The 16,108-nt window shown below is 36.8% G+C and overlaps 1 protein-coding gene across 6 annotated transcripts in view; it reads left to right on the top strand.

Moving 5' to 3' along the window:
- pip5k1cb (phosphatidylinositol-4-phosphate 5-kinase, type I, gamma b) overlaps positions 1 to 16,108 on the top strand; it is a 59,785-nt gene that overhangs the window by 33,012 nt on the left and 10,665 nt on the right. For all 6 annotated transcript variants that reach the window (XM_089131570.1, XM_089131569.1, XM_089131571.1 and 3 more), the window contains exons 2-13: positions 52 to 83; positions 202 to 294; positions 3,772 to 3,902; positions 4,441 to 4,558; positions 6,592 to 6,744; positions 8,350 to 8,649; positions 9,782 to 9,984; positions 11,321 to 11,404; positions 13,010 to 13,058; positions 14,474 to 14,558; positions 14,667 to 14,828; positions 15,356 to 15,488. In XM_089131570.1, coding sequence (XP_088987696.1) covers positions 52 to 83; positions 202 to 294; positions 3,772 to 3,902; positions 4,441 to 4,558; positions 6,592 to 6,744; positions 8,350 to 8,649; positions 9,782 to 9,984; positions 11,321 to 11,404; positions 13,010 to 13,058; positions 14,474 to 14,558; positions 14,667 to 14,828; positions 15,356 to 15,488 — 1,543 coding nt within the window. The remainder of the gene's footprint in view (positions 1 to 51; positions 84 to 201; positions 295 to 3,771; positions 3,903 to 4,440; positions 4,559 to 6,591; positions 6,745 to 8,349; positions 8,650 to 9,781; positions 9,985 to 11,320; positions 11,405 to 13,009; positions 13,059 to 14,473; positions 14,559 to 14,666; positions 14,829 to 15,355; positions 15,489 to 16,108) is intronic.

The following is a 16,108-nucleotide window of genomic DNA, read 5'->3' as shown; positions in this document are numbered from 1 at the left end:
GACCTATATTGGATTCTTGTCATTAATTTCTGTCTCTCGCTGTCGTTTCAGACGCTGCTCTTAAGAAGACACACTTAACCGAGGTGAAGCATCATCCATACATCATCATTAAACTGCATCTTTCACATGTTATTGAGCTAAGTGAGATGTAATGTTGGACAGCAGCTCAGATCATCTCAAGATCAGTGTGTGTGTCCTCAGATGCCGTCGTCCTCGAGTCAGCCCATCTCTGGCCTGGAGAAGAAGATCGGCCACAGACGAGTTGATGCGTCCGGCGAGACCACGTACAAGAAGGTGCGTCTCAGTCTCAGTCCTTCTCAGTCCACACATCTGTTCCTTCAGGCTGCTGATATATATATATATATATATATATATACAGTTGGGTCCAAAAGTGTCTGCATTGGAAATCTGTTTTCTTCCCGGCAACGCTTTGTCTTTGCCTTTTTCACATCACGTATTTATTGCAGCACTGTTTTGTAATTGGACATTGCATTATACATGGAAACGGTGCTTTAACCCTTTTAGCACTTCAGTTTTTGGTACATTATCTTCCGTAATGCATGTGCTAAAACATTATTCAGTTAAAAAATTAAAGTGTCTGTTAGTATTATTTAATGGAGTTAACATAAATTAACAATAAACATTGTTGTATTTTAATTAATTTATTAACAAATTAAATACTCATTGCTACCTTATTGTGAATTGTTACCAAATATCGAATTATATATTTTATATACAAATATCTATATTAAAAAAATAAAATTTATATATTTTTGAAATTCTTATATATGTATATATTTTTATTTTAATAAAAATGTAATTATGTTTATTTAATATTTTATTTTTTATTTATTACGTATTCATATTATTAAAATATTTATATATTTTGTATAAAAATATTATTTTTTGGTGCTGTCAAATAGATTATTATATTATGTAATATATGTCGGTGTATACTATATATATATATATATATATATATATATATATATATATATTAGGGCTATGCAAAAATTAATTGCGATTAATCGCATCCAAAATAAAAGTCTGTGTTTACATAATATATTTGTGTGTGCTGTATATAATTATTTTGCATATATAAATACACACACATGCATGTATATATTTAAGAAAATGTGTTATTCATATATAAAATATTTATATTTATATAATATAGATTATGTATTTATATATATATATATACAGAATTTAAGCGCAAATAATTCTTAAATATATACATGCATGCATAGGTATTTATATATACAAAATAATTATATACAGCACACACAAATATATTATGTAAACACAGACTTTTATTTTGGATGCGATTAATCGCAATTAATTTTTGCACAGACCTAATATATATATATTAAATACTATAGTTTATGTATATGTATATATATATATTAGGGATGTCCCGATACCACTTTTTCACTTCCGATACCGATACCGATACCGATGCCGCACCTTTGGCTTTTGCCGATACCGATATTAGTCCGATATTTTTTTTTCGTGGTCCGACGTGCGGTATACGGCCCACAGGGTGGTTTATAGGTTTAACTTTGTGAAAGACAAAACAAAACAAACACAAAAGTAAACATAATACATATCTTTGGAAAGCTGAGAAACTCGTGATTCGAACGACGTAAACCATTTTAAGATACAATCAACACAGCGGGCACAATCTGTCTCTTTGTCAGACCACCAACAGCCAAAACAAACCAACACAAACTGGAAGAAACTCACCAATTAGCCATCTGTTAGTCCACATTCCAACAAAAATGGTTTGGTTTCACTGTAAAGCGTCCATACAATCCAATTTGAAGAAGTTTTTAGTCCAAAACAATTGTATATATGAATAAACATCCATGGAATGTAAATAGTAGCATTTCGCGTTAGCCGACATCTATCACAACTTCGACGCACTAATGCTACGTTCACACTGGACGCAAATAGGGCGTCAGGCGCGAATGATTTCAATGTTAAGTCAATGCAAGAAAAATTCCTGCGGCGCGAATGAGGCGTGGAGCGCGGCGCGGAAGACGCGAATACGCCTCATTCGCGCGTCAAGTTGGCGCGAATTGAGCGTTGTGCATTCACGCGTTTGACGCGAATTCGCGTCTGCCGCCCGAGTTGAAAAATCTGAACTTTGGCGTGAATTCGCGCCGCATTAACCAATCAGGAGCCTAGCTGCTTGCTCACGTGGTGAAGTGTCTGGATGCTTCAATAAATTATTTTGTTAATATGACTAAATGCATGGTGGGATTATGCACAACAAAGCAAATGTTTCATCACTTAAAACATTATTTCTATATGGAGACATGTTCATTTTGTATTGAATGTTATTCATTCCATATCTAGAAATAGTGTTATGTTGTAAAGACAGACATCCAAGTCTCCCGGAAGTTCCGGGAGTCTCCAGCATATTGATAGCGTCTCCCTGATGCCCGCAAATTAGTTCAAATCTCCCGGAATCTAGAGCGAGACATACTGCGCGCATAACATACATAGCGCGCTATATATATATATATATATCAACATATGTGCATAAATTCGTGTCTGGACGTGAGAGAGAGAAAAAAAATCACAGGACAGGTTAATAACTTTTGAAGGCTGGCTCTATTTATTATCAAAACAAAAATAAATGACAGCTAGATTAGATGGATGAGGGGCCGGGCGAGGGTGATCCTCGCTCAGATGCGGGACAACAGGTCATCAAACTGGGCGCGTGACAGGCGAAAGTACCGCTGACAGCGGCCGTCATCCAGCGCAGCTCCTGGAGCGAGCAAATGGTGAAACTCGCCAAACGGTTCGGCTCAGAAGGGTCCGGTGGACACAAATATACGGCGACGATGATCCCCACGCCGCTGTTCTGCTCTCCAGAGTAAATACAGAGCGGTAACTCTCTTGATGAATGCTCGGTCGACATAAAAACAATGGCCGCCAACGGATTTTGATTCTGACGCGCGTCACGCGCGTAAATTTCGCTTCAAACTTTACGCGCGCCAGTTTCGCTCTCTCTTTGAGTGACAGTTTATCTATCCAGTTGCAATAGAGAATGAAATGACGCTATTTTCTGATAGCCAATGAATTTCTGAAAAGACTGAAATGCAGCTTTTGTGGAATCATCCGATTACATTAGAATCCGTGCGCAAAAGCGAGAGTGATTCTCTGCGCGCGTGTGCTTAAACACAACAATCATCACGTGACAGGCTGCGCCGCTAAACTGGATATCGCTCATATTTTTTTCTCCCCTCCGATCTCCGATCTAGCGTTCTGGGCCGGTATCGGCGCGATACCGATGCCGTGGATCGGATCGGGACATCCCTAATATATATATACTATATACTATATGTATATGTGGGTATATACTTACATATGTGTACGCATATATATATATATATAGTATTTGTGCGTGTGTGTATATACAAAATTTAATGTTGCGATTAATGGATTGGACAGAAGTATTTTTTTAAATATATATAATAAACATTCTGTGCTTATATTTGTAGATTACTATTTGATCAATTGAATCCTTCCTACATTTACATTTATGCATTTGGCAGACGCTTTTATCCAAAGCGACTTGCATTGCATTTCAAGGTAGACATTTCATTCTTATCAGTTCTTGCGGCCCGTGGGAATCGAACCCGTGACCTTGGCGTTGCAAGCGTGTACTGTTTGAGCTCCAGGAAAGCTTGCTCTTGATATCCAGTGATTGTGTGTGATGTCTGACTGGTGTCAGAGAGTCTGAGTGTCGTGTGTCTTCAGACGACCTCGTCTGCCCTGAAAGGAGCCATTCAGCTGGGCATCGGATACACCGTGGGGAACCTGAGCTCCAAACCCGAGCGGGACGTCCTCATGCAAGACTTCTACGTGGTGGAGAGCATCTTCTTCCCCAGGTCTGTCTGAGCAGGGCAGAATATCGAAAAATTCTTAAATCAAGATGCATTTACTATACGAGAACCATGCAATAAGATATTATGTCTCGTTTTCTGGGGAAATAAATCAAAATTAAGTGAGTTTTTTGCTTAAAACAAGTAAAATTATTGGCTTTATATTAAGTAAGTACAATGCACTTATTGTGTTTATGTTGTATTGTAAAACACTTTTTTTGCTATTGAGATGTGATATGCAATTACATAAATTAATTACGGCTGTAATTACATTTTGGTATTTTTAAAATATAAGAACAATGTAAAAACATGCATGCGCACAATAAGTCCATTGTATCAAATTATTAATTCCAATGTAAGTACATAAAGTCACTTTTCACCAAATTATCTACCAATGGGTAAAAAAAATCTTGTTTCTGTTTGAATCAAGATAATTTAGCTTTTTTTTGGTGTTTTTGGTAACAGTGATGTGATCATAAGTCACACTGGGCATGAATGAAATGATGCGGATGTCATGTGACGTCCTTCGTGTGTTTTCTCGCAGTGAAGGCAGTAATCTGACGCCAGCGCATCACTATCCAGACTTCAGGTTTAAAACGTACGCTCCTGTGGCGTTCCGCTACTTCAGAGAGCTCTTCGGCATCCGGCCCGACGACTATCTGGTGAGACGCGTCACACGCACTCATCAAACACTGCCTTCGACACAAGCTCTAGTAGTGTGTAAGAACGAGGCTATGATTGAATCTGGAAATAACTGAGAAAAATGAGAAATATTCCTCAGATGCCATATCTGTAATTTATAGCAAAACCTCTAGTGTTAATTCCATCTCAAACAGTTTCATTAAAAGTATCTATTACTCCAACACCTGTGTGACGTCATAAACCAACGTGGTTGAACGACAAATTTGCGACAATTGGGTTTCGGGAAACATAGATATCCATAATAAAGGCTGGATGTCTTACGGCGGAGTCTCTTTCGTCATCACCGGCGGCCATCTTGTCACAGGCTTGGGCTCTCTGATGTAAGATGAGTAATAGCACAAACATACTCTTATCTCGCTGAAATCTTGACGGATTTACCAAACGGTTTGTCTTCTTACAAACGTTATTAACGTGGCTAATTATGGATGATTATTTATTGATACACTTATTTTTCATAAGTATGCAGTGTCATAACTACATCTCTGACGTTTATAACAAACCAAACCGTTTGAAAATCGGTCGAAAATTGAGTTAAAAAGTACATGCACCATTAAACTCAATGTTACGAGTAAGCGAGCTGACTGTGGCAAGATGGCCGCCAGTGCGGACGTCAACCTCCATTGGCCTGCAGTGCGGACGAGACATCTTTATCTTTACATTTTTACACTCCAGAGATCTTAACTCTATACTGAGGGTGAAGAGTTCACATCGGGCAGAGCTGAGGGTCATGGGAAGGTTAATGCGTAATTATCATATGAGAGTCTGGAGCTTAAATGAAACTTAAACATATTAGGTGTGTGAAAGCACATGGCCACTTTATAAGCCCACACACACACACTAACACGACCCCTAAACCTACTCATCACACACACACACTAACACGACCCCTAAACCTACTCATGACACACACACACACACACACTAACATGACCCCTAAACCTACTCATCACACACACACACACACACACACACAAACACATTAAAACTCTCACTCACACACACAAACTCTCACACAAACACTAACCCGCCCCCTAAACCTTCTCATCACACACACACACACACACACACTCACACACATTAAAACTCTCACTCACACACACAAACTCTCACACAAACACTAACCCGACCCCTAAACCTTCTCATCACACACACACACACACACACACACACACACACACACACATTAAAACTCTCACTCACACACACAAACTCTCACACAAACACACACACACAAACACTAACCCGACCCCTAAACCTTCTCATCACACACACACACACACACACACACACATTAAAACTCTTACTCACACACACAAACTCTCTCTCACACACACACACACACACACACACACACAAACAAACAAACACTAACCCGCCCCCTAAACCTTCTCATCACACACACACAGTCACACACACACATTAAAACTCTCACACACACGAACACAAACTCTATCACACACACACACACACACACACACACACACACACACACAAACAAACAAACACTAACCCGCCCCCTAAACCTTCTCATCACACACACACACACACACACACACACACACACACAGTCACACACACACATTAAAACTCTCACACACACGAACACAAACTCTATCACACACACACACACACGCAACCTGAGACAGATGGTGATTAGCACACTAATACTTTGCTTTCTAAGCACTTAAAACAACAGATATCCACTGAGTGAGTGTGTGTTAATGAGGACACAAATGTGTATTATGACATGGGCATTACAAGGTAAACAAGGTGGACACACTTCCTGTTTCTGCATAAACCAAACGGCTTAAAGCACATTCTGAACAGTGTGGTGTTGTTGTTTTTAATTTCCTAAAATGCATTCAGTTTTCTGTGATGGGCAGGTTTAGAGGCAGGATAAATAACATAACTTAATAACAATAATATAATATAAATAATATAATGTGTAAACTTGATGAAATGCAGTGTCTCTGACGCTTGTCTGTTTCTGCAGTATTCTCTCTGTAACGAGCCCTTAATCGAGCTCTCCAACCCGGGTGCCAGCGGCTCTATTTTCTACGTCACTCGAGACGACGAGTTCATCCTCAAAACCGTCATGCACAAAGAGGCGGAGTTCCTGCAGAAGCTCCTCCCAGGATACTACATGGTGAGGCTTTCATGAGAGCATGACCACAGTTCCCCGATTACATCATATTTCCGGTGAAGTGTGCATCTTAACAGTAGTGTTTTAGACTAATGTTGTGCACAACTCTTTTCCAATTGTTCTAAAATGTTATGACTGTGATGTGAATGCAGCAATATGAGTAATGATGCAGTTTTAGGTAATGCATTTGTGCATGAAAACACAGGGTATGTATGAGTTTGTGGTCGGGATGCAGGTTTTATGACATAGTTACAGTATCAAATGCCTCATTTTTAGTACAATGTAACAAACATAGACAGCTCAAATCTGAATTAAAGGATAAGTTTGCTGATTTTTTTTTTATCAGGTTTTGTATTGTAATTAGTATATGTAAATAAACAATATGTACTCTTTTTTTTTTTACCCATATATCCCTGTTTATTTGTCAGCAAAAGTCCATACTTTTTCAAAAATGCATAATTTTGCATTATTTGACGATCGAAAAACATTAGCAAAAAACTAGCAAATGATAACAAATTTAATTAAACTTAAGGGAAGCTAATGCATAAGTACTTAAGATCATTTAAAAGGTACTTTTCTATTTCATTTGTTTTAGGGATTGAGTCATTTTAAATGCCAGCTTAATTTGTGCTCAAAATGAGCTTAAAATGCAAAATAATAAGCATAATTAGGGATATTACATTTCCAAAAGCACAAATGTAAAATTATTTAACATTTGGGTAATGAAATGGTTAAACTTGTTTTATTTTTCATTTTTATCATTTAATTTATTTATTTGAATTTGGCAGAAAATGCCTTCCATATAAATTAGGGTCCAATTCTCACTATTAAATAGTAAATTTTTTATCAGTTTTACGAAATTTATTTTTCGTTTTATTTTTGTTTTTAAAAAGCCATTATTTTGTTAATTTTTGTACAAAATTTGTTTGTTATTTGCATTGGTTACCATTTACTATTAGGGTCAGATTGACTTCATCATCATAATAATAATATGGAACCCAAAACATATTAAACAAAAATATGTTTGAAACATAAACAAAAACATACAAAAATATATTGTCTCCATTTTTGACTAATACATACAGTAATAATAAGTGAGAATAAGTCACTTCCCTGATTTACATCACAGTGACCTGATCACCCAAGGTTTTAGCAAAAGGATTTTGTTTGTTTTGCATTTCTATTGCATACCAGCTTACAGGGAATGTTCTGGCAAGGCATTCTCAAAGTTATGAACAAACATTCGTCCAGTAATGTAAATATAATGTTGTTTAAAGTCGTCTGGTCTTTAATAATGTTCTCAAAACGTCAGCACAAAACACATAAATCGTTTATTAAACGTTTTTTTTTTAAACATTTTTAAATGTTTCTAGTTTCGGAATGTTCAGAGATCATTCAAAAGTAACATTCTAAGAATACTTACAACATGATCAAATGGAATGTTCCAATTTTTAAAACTTCATAGAACATTCAGAAGGAACTTTTCAGTAACACTTAAAGTCCAGTGTCCGTGTTACATATGTTACATGTACTTACTATAGTGATAACAGTAAATTATGCATAATTAAGTGACGCTCATCTGTGTTTCCCTCTCTCTCTCTCACCCAGAACCTGAACCAGAATCCTCGCACCCTTCTTCCCAAGTTCTTCGGTTTGTACTGCGTTCAGTCCGGCGGGAAGAACATCCGTATCGTGGTGATGAATAATGTCCTGCCCCGCGCCATCCGCATGCACCTCAAGTTTGACCTGAAGGGCTCCACCTGCAAGCGCAGAGCGTCCAAGAAGGAGCGTGAGAAGGCCAGGCCCACGTTTAAAGACCTGGACTTCATGCAGGACGTTCAAGACGGACTCCTGTTAGATGTGGACACGTACAACGCCCTGGTCAAAACACTCCAGAGAGACTGTCTGGTGAGTGTGTCGCTGTGGATGCGCTCGGTTTAGAGCAGGACGGATTTATAATGAAATGTAATGCATTACAATAGTGTGTTAAGGATCCGCAACTTTTGGCGTCCTAGATAGATAGATGGATGGATGGATGGATGGATGGATGGATGGATGGATGGATGAAAGGACGGACAGACAGACAGACAGACAGACAGACAGACAGACAGACAGACAGACAGACAGACAGACAGACAGACAGACAGACAGACAGACAGACAGACAGACAGACAGACAGACAGACAGACAGACCGATAGACGGATAGATGGATGGATAGACGGATAGACGGATAGACGGATAGACAGATAGATAGATAGATAGATAGATAGATAGATAGATAGATAGATAGATAGATAGATAGATAGATAGATAGATAGATAGATAGATAGATAGATAGATAGATAGATAGATAGATAGATGGATAGAAGGATAGACAGACAGACAGATTGACAGACAGAAGGAGAGTCAGATAGACAGATAGACATATAGACAGATAGATAGATAGACGGACAGATGAACGGACGGACAGATAGAAGGATAGACAGAGAGACAGACAGACAGAAGGAGAGGCAGATAGATAGATAGATAGATAGATAGATAGATAGATAGACAGACAGACAGACAGACAGACAGACAGACAGACAGACAGACAGACAGACAGACAGACAGACAGACAGACAGACAGACAGACAGACAGACAGACAGACAGATAGATAGATAGATAGACGGATAGACAGACAGACAGACAGATAGATGGATAGACGGATGGGTAGACGCATGGATAGATAGATTGATAGATAGATGGATAGATGGATAGATAGAAGGATGGACGGATAGATGGATAGATAGATAGATAGACAGACAGACAGACAGACAGACAGATAGACAGATAGATAGATAGATGGACGGACGGACGGACGGACGGATAGATAGATGGATAGATAGTAGTTTTGACGACTCAGAGCCACCGAATCACAAACGCGACTCAGTGTGCAAGGGCCTTAATGCGTTACTTTACTAGTTACTTGAAAAAGTAATCTGATTCCATAACTCTACTGAGTTTCCCCCAACACTGCGGATGTGTGTGTGTGTGTGCAGGTGTTGGAGAGCTTTAAGATCATGGACTACAGCTTGTTGTTGGGGGTTCATAACCTGGACCAGGCGGAGCGAGAGCATCAGATGGAGGGATCTCAGAGCAGCGACGAGAAGAGGCCGGCCGCGCAGAGAGCGCTTTACTCCACCGCCATGGAGTCCATCCAGGGAGGAGCCGCGTGCGGAGACTCGCTCGACACCGAAGACACGTATGTGTTGTGTTTCAGGAAGGGAACGGGACACAGAAGTTTTAGGGTCATGGTTCGATACCAGTTCGGTACAAAAGGCTAAAAGCAACAAATCACCAATGCTAGGATTCTATAAAGCCGAGAGCATTTAAAGGGATAGGTCACTTTTAAAAAAAACTTTTGCTGATAGTTTACTCACCCCCTTGTCATCCAAGATGTCCATGTCTTTCTGTCTTCAGTCGAAAAGAAATTAAGGTTTTTGATGAAAACATTCCAGGATTTTCTCCATATAATGGACTTCAATGGGGTCCAAATGAGAGTTTCAGTGCAGCTTTAAACGACACCAGACGATGAATAAGGGTCTTATCTAGCGAAACGATCGCTCATTTAAAAAATAAATGCAAAAGTTTAAGTTTTATAAGCTCGCTTTGCTCTGTTCTGTTCGTGACTCTCCTGTTTGAACCCGTTCATCAAAATGAACGAATCTTTTTTCGAGTCATTTCGTTCATTTGAGTGTGTGTGTGTGTGAAGTTTTAGTTTTACCCCACAAATATTTTTACGTAGCATGTTAAAGTTGTCATGTTTTGAGGGTTTGCAAGAACACACTGTTTTGTGCCTGTCCCTTTAAATGCAAATGAGCTGCTGCTCTCGACACAGGGGGCGGAGCTACAACAGCACGTGTGTTAATAGCTGCTTACCTCACACAGAAACACACTAAATAATGTTAAAACGGAGTCAGACAAAGATGGAGAGACTCATGAAGAAGTGACAACATGTAGAAGAATGCAACAGGACGTCTCTGAATGGTTAGTTGATGAATTTAATCCATCTTCAATTAGGATATTCTCATGATAATCAGAATCTGTTGTGAGATACACACAGAGTGACTTTCTATTCCATGTGGAAAGATGGATGCTAAAGTTTGAGCCGAGTCACAAATCTACTTTTCCTCTTCTCAACATGGACTGTGTGTCCCGGGGGCGGGGCTTATGTAAATTCTACAGTTGGTGATGTCACTAACCCGAGAGGAAGCTCGTGTAGTTCCACCAGCCGTTTGTTGTAGTCCTTAAAAAGCAAATATCTCCCTTTGCTTTGAACTTTGAGCGTCGTAACTTTGCAGATGATGTTTATGCTCAAATAGCAACACTACACACTAACTAAAGCTAGAAAATTAAAATTATAATCAACCACACCTTTACAAACCCATCTCACCAAGTGTATATTCCCCTTTTAGGATGTTTTGAATTCTGTTTTAGAGCTGTTTAATTTCAGATCACTAGTTGGATTTGATCTCTCTCTCTCTCTCTCTCTCTCTCTCTCTCTCTCTCTCTCTCTCTCTCTCTCTCTCTCTCTCTAGAATGGGTGGGATCCCTGCAGTCAGTGGTAAAGGAGAGAGACTCCTGCTCTTCATAGGCATCATAGACATCCTGCAGTCCTACAGGTGACTCACTGACACACTCAGAACAATATTCTACAATGCTTTTTTTTTTTTAGAGCTGTGCAACGGTTCATCGCATCCAAAATAAACGTTTGTGTTAACGTAATATATGTGTGTGCTGTGTAATTATTTTAATTAATAATTATAAAATTATTATTATTTTAAAAAATAATTTAATAATTATGTTATATAAATACACACACATGCATGTATATATTTAAAAGAAAATATTTGCATGTATATATTTATACATAATTAATATTATACCAATTTATCTTAAATATATACATGCATACAGTATGTGTGTATTTATATATCCACACACATTATGTAAACACAAAGTTTTATTTTGGATGCGATTAATCGTTGCCCAGCGTTAACTTTCTTCTTCTCTAAAGCAGAGTATTTTGCGTACTATCCATCCTAAATAGTATGCATCATTGCAATATAAAAGAGTATGACAACGTTTCCTGGATATGGTGGATTTTCAAAGTATCGTTTTAACGTTAGTTTTAGGCTAATATCGTGCACAACCCTGTTTTTTAATTTTTTTATGTTATATATGTGATAATGCATGTTTGTTGGAGCCTGTGGTTAAGACAGATTTTATGGGATGGTTATATGCTAAAAGTTATATAAGATATATAAAAGCCAGATGCAGTTTTTAAATGTGCTCTGTTCTGTAAATCAGTGTAAACACTAAATCCTGATTTTCATGGACCATGACACACACACACACACACACACAATGAAAATACTTAATTTTAATGCCCACATTTCATAGAATAAACTAAAGCAAAGCTGTTGAGATTTAAATATATACTCGTCTTTTTAGTGCGTATTATTTTCAGGAGTGATTGCCATACAAGCATCAAACCCACTTTAAGATTTAAATTATAAATTATAAATAAAATATTTTATAATACAAAGTTTACATTTAAGAGCTAGGTGTAAGATTTAGATTTAATAGTTATATATAAATTGATATATAAAAAATATTATTTGAAATAATTCTTAAACAATATTTATTTTTTAATTTAGTTAGTAGTTGTTAAAAAAAATGCTAAACTATAAATGTATTAAAAAAAATACCTGCCTACCTTTTAAGACTCTGAATTAAGTAAATCTGATCGCTTGTTGATTTATTTATTTATTTGTTGGCAAAATTGTGACAATATTTTAAATTGTGTGTTATACAACTTGTGCCTTGTAGTTGTTATTAAAAATAATATTTAAAATAATTAAGCAATACTATATGGTATAGGTATATCTTGCCATTTATTTATTTATTGCTATAATTATTATAACATTTTTTTATATTTTTATTATATATGTATATATTTTCTCCTGCTGCTCTTTGGCTCTGCTCATCTGCATCCATTAGTGTGTGTGTGTGAGTGTGTGTTCTTTCGCTGAGTCATGTGGACCTCATAAAGACCATCTGTAACGAAGCGCTCAGCCTGATAATCTCCACTAGCGTTGGGTTGTTGAATGTGCTGTTATGTAAGATTTCTGGAAGACACAATAAAATAAACCCAAAGCTGTCCATCAGACTGTGCTTCTGTGTATCTGTGCGCTGATGTGTGTGTGTGTGTCTCGTTCCTGCAGACTCATAAAGAAGCTGGAACACACGTGGAAGGCTCTGGTCCATGATGGGGTGAGATAAAAACATCATTCAGGATTATAATGTGTCATAGTCCTCCTGCCATCTCTATCATTAATAGACATCTCCTCCATCTCATGTGTGTGTGTGTGTGTGGCTGTTCACTGAGACAGTGGATAGACTTTGATAAGTATCACTTGTGTTTGGTTTCGCTGTAGAGTGTAATTCTTTCCATTCGCTTTCCAACTTCTGTTTCTCTACTTCATTTCCAGTCTGTCCTTTTCTCCCCAAATACTTCCGTATGTTACTGTAAATAAAGAAAACACTGTCTTGATGGCTCAGAAAGCCGAATATCAGGATCTGTTTTTGACTTATTTATTTCCAAAAACTTTTATTATTTTCAATTTTTTTTAGAAGTGTAGATTTTTTCTTGGTATATATTTTTTTTGTGATTCTTATTAGATTCTAATTTTTAGATTGTGAAAATTGAGATTCTCAATAGATTATGTTTATGGTAACGTAATGTACAAAATAAAATATGAATATAATGATTTTTTTTAATTTTTATTCAGGATAAATTAAATGCAGTCAACAAATTCTACCATGATGGAAAAAAAATGTTTTGTAAGTTTTTTTTTTTTTAATACATTTTCTGTATAAAAAAAAACAACAGAACCGGAAGACCATACAATGCTGAGTAAAGTTGTAGTTTTTGCTGTTTTTGGACCAAAATGTATTTTTCTTTTTTTTTTTTTTTTGCTTTTTTTTTTTTTTTTTTTGCTTTTTATTGAACATGAACATCAGTCAAAAACATCAGTGAACGTCAGTTTTAACAATGACATTTTAGTTCCTGTTTTTTTTTCACCCCTTTATCCCAGCTTAATGCACCCCCCCCCCCCAGAAAAAAAACAATAGTAATAATGCTAAATAAATTAAACAATAATAGTAAATAAAATAAATAAAAGTAAATAAATAAAAAACAGAATAGCACAGATAAAAGAGAAAGTAAATAACAATTACACATAGCAAGTTAGATCTCAGAGAAGACAATAAATAAACAATGTTTAGACTTTACAGGACTAGTAAGTTTACGCAGAGGTAAAGGACATTTTTTTTATTTATATAAGCCTCACTTTTTATATTACTTTCTCAATTTGGGAAAGAAAGGGACCCCACATTTTCATAAACAAATCATGACGTATCACATGTTCAAAATGTATTTTCGATGTTTCGGAACACTGTAACTAACCCACTGATGTCACATGACTACTTTGATGACGTCTTTATTTCATTTCTGGACAAGGACAGTATACCGTACACACATGTTCAATGGAGGGACAGAAAGCTCTAAAATATCTTAAACTGTGTCCTGAAGATGAACGGAGGTCTGACGGTCATTGATGACATCATCTTTGGGTGAACTAACTAACCGTTTAATGTTGAAACCCACTTTGCCTGATGTCTCACAGGACACTGTTTCCGTCCACCGGCCCAACTTCTACGCCGACCGCTTCTTCCGGTTCATGAGCAGCACTGTGTTCAAGAAAAGCACTTGTGAGTACTGATAGAGTTACTGTGTAGTTCAGAGAGCTAATTCAATTTAAATAAGCAGACACCTAATATGGCGTGTAATATAACAGCAGCTGTGTGTGTTTTCTCCAGCGCTGAAGGCTTCTCCGGCTAAGAAGGGTCGTGTGGCCCTGAACGTGCCCAAGCTCAGCGGCCCCGGGTCGGCCTGGTCGGCCAGTCAGTTCCCCTCAGAGCGAGACCAGAACATCTATGACCTGAGAGGAGCGCGCAGCTTCCCCGTGCTGGAAAACGACGGTACTGTTCATGTGTTTATGGTCACACTTTAGGTCACATTGACTATGGCTTTTTGTCTCAGTATAATGACTGCTTATTAATAATTAGTAATAAGCAATTATTAATAAGCAGCTTATTAATAATTACTGCATAATGACTGCTTATTAATAATTATTTATTTATTTATTTTTTTTATAATGTTTTTTATTTAATATTTGGTATTTTTTTTATTCTAAATTATATTTACACTATATTTATATTCCATTTATTTTAATTTATTTTTTATTTTACAATAAAGCATTAATATGTGCTTTATAAAGACTAATAAACACCCTTTATCCTCATTATACCTATATGCATGCTAATAAACATAATTAAATAAATGTTTCTAAAACCTGCTTGCAACTTATATTACAAATCATTTCATTTCATATAACATTGAGAATTAGCTTCGGCTAAAATGTTGTAGTGTGGAAGATGAGCTTATGTAACATATTAAAATAAATACACTGTAGCCATCCTCTGTTTGCTGATGTTGTTTGTGTCAGGTCTGCAGTCTTGCACTCCTCCGTCGTTCGAGGAAGCGACCACAGCGTCAGTGGCCACAACTCTGTCCTCAAACACCTCCATATCTATCCCAGAACGCTCCCCGTCGGACACCGCAGAACACACACGCTACAGGTCCACACTGCAACCTTCAAATGCATGATAATTAGAGCTGTGCAACTATTAATCACATCCAAAATAAAAGTACATAATATACAGTCAAACCAAAAATTATTCAGACATCAGATATAATTTTTACTAGTTGGTGTAGGACACTATAATTCATTTATGAGGATAGCAAAATGTCTGAATACATCTGGTTTGTCTGTATATATAAATACACACATGCATGTATATATTTAGAAATTTGTTTCTCTCAAAATATTTATATTTTATATTTTATTTATATATATATAATACAAATATATATATATAGCAAATATTTCCTTAATATATACAATGCATGTGTGTGTATTTATATGCAGTATACAGTACACACACATATTATGTAAACACAAACTGTTGCACGGCCCTAATTATAATAATTGCAGATTTCTTGTTGCATCCAATATTGGTTCTTTGTCATGTTTTAATGCATTTGGTGCATAACAATTATGCACATAAAGGTGCATAATTAATGCATTAAAAATACTTTTATTATGCATTAAAGTAAAGTGTTCTCACAACAACTAGCCTGCGTTGTTCTGACCGTATCCATATGAATATGCATTGTTCTGAATGTGAATGTTGATTGT

This window comes from Pimephales promelas, chromosome 5, assembly GCF_988280905.1.
Source record: "Pimephales promelas chromosome 5, fPimPro1.hap1.1, whole genome shotgun sequence".
NCBI classification, from domain to species: Eukaryota; Metazoa; Chordata; class Actinopteri; order Cypriniformes; family Leuciscidae; genus Pimephales; species Pimephales promelas.
Note: the sequence above shows the minus strand (reverse complement) of the source record. Positions and strands in the feature narration are given on the sequence as shown.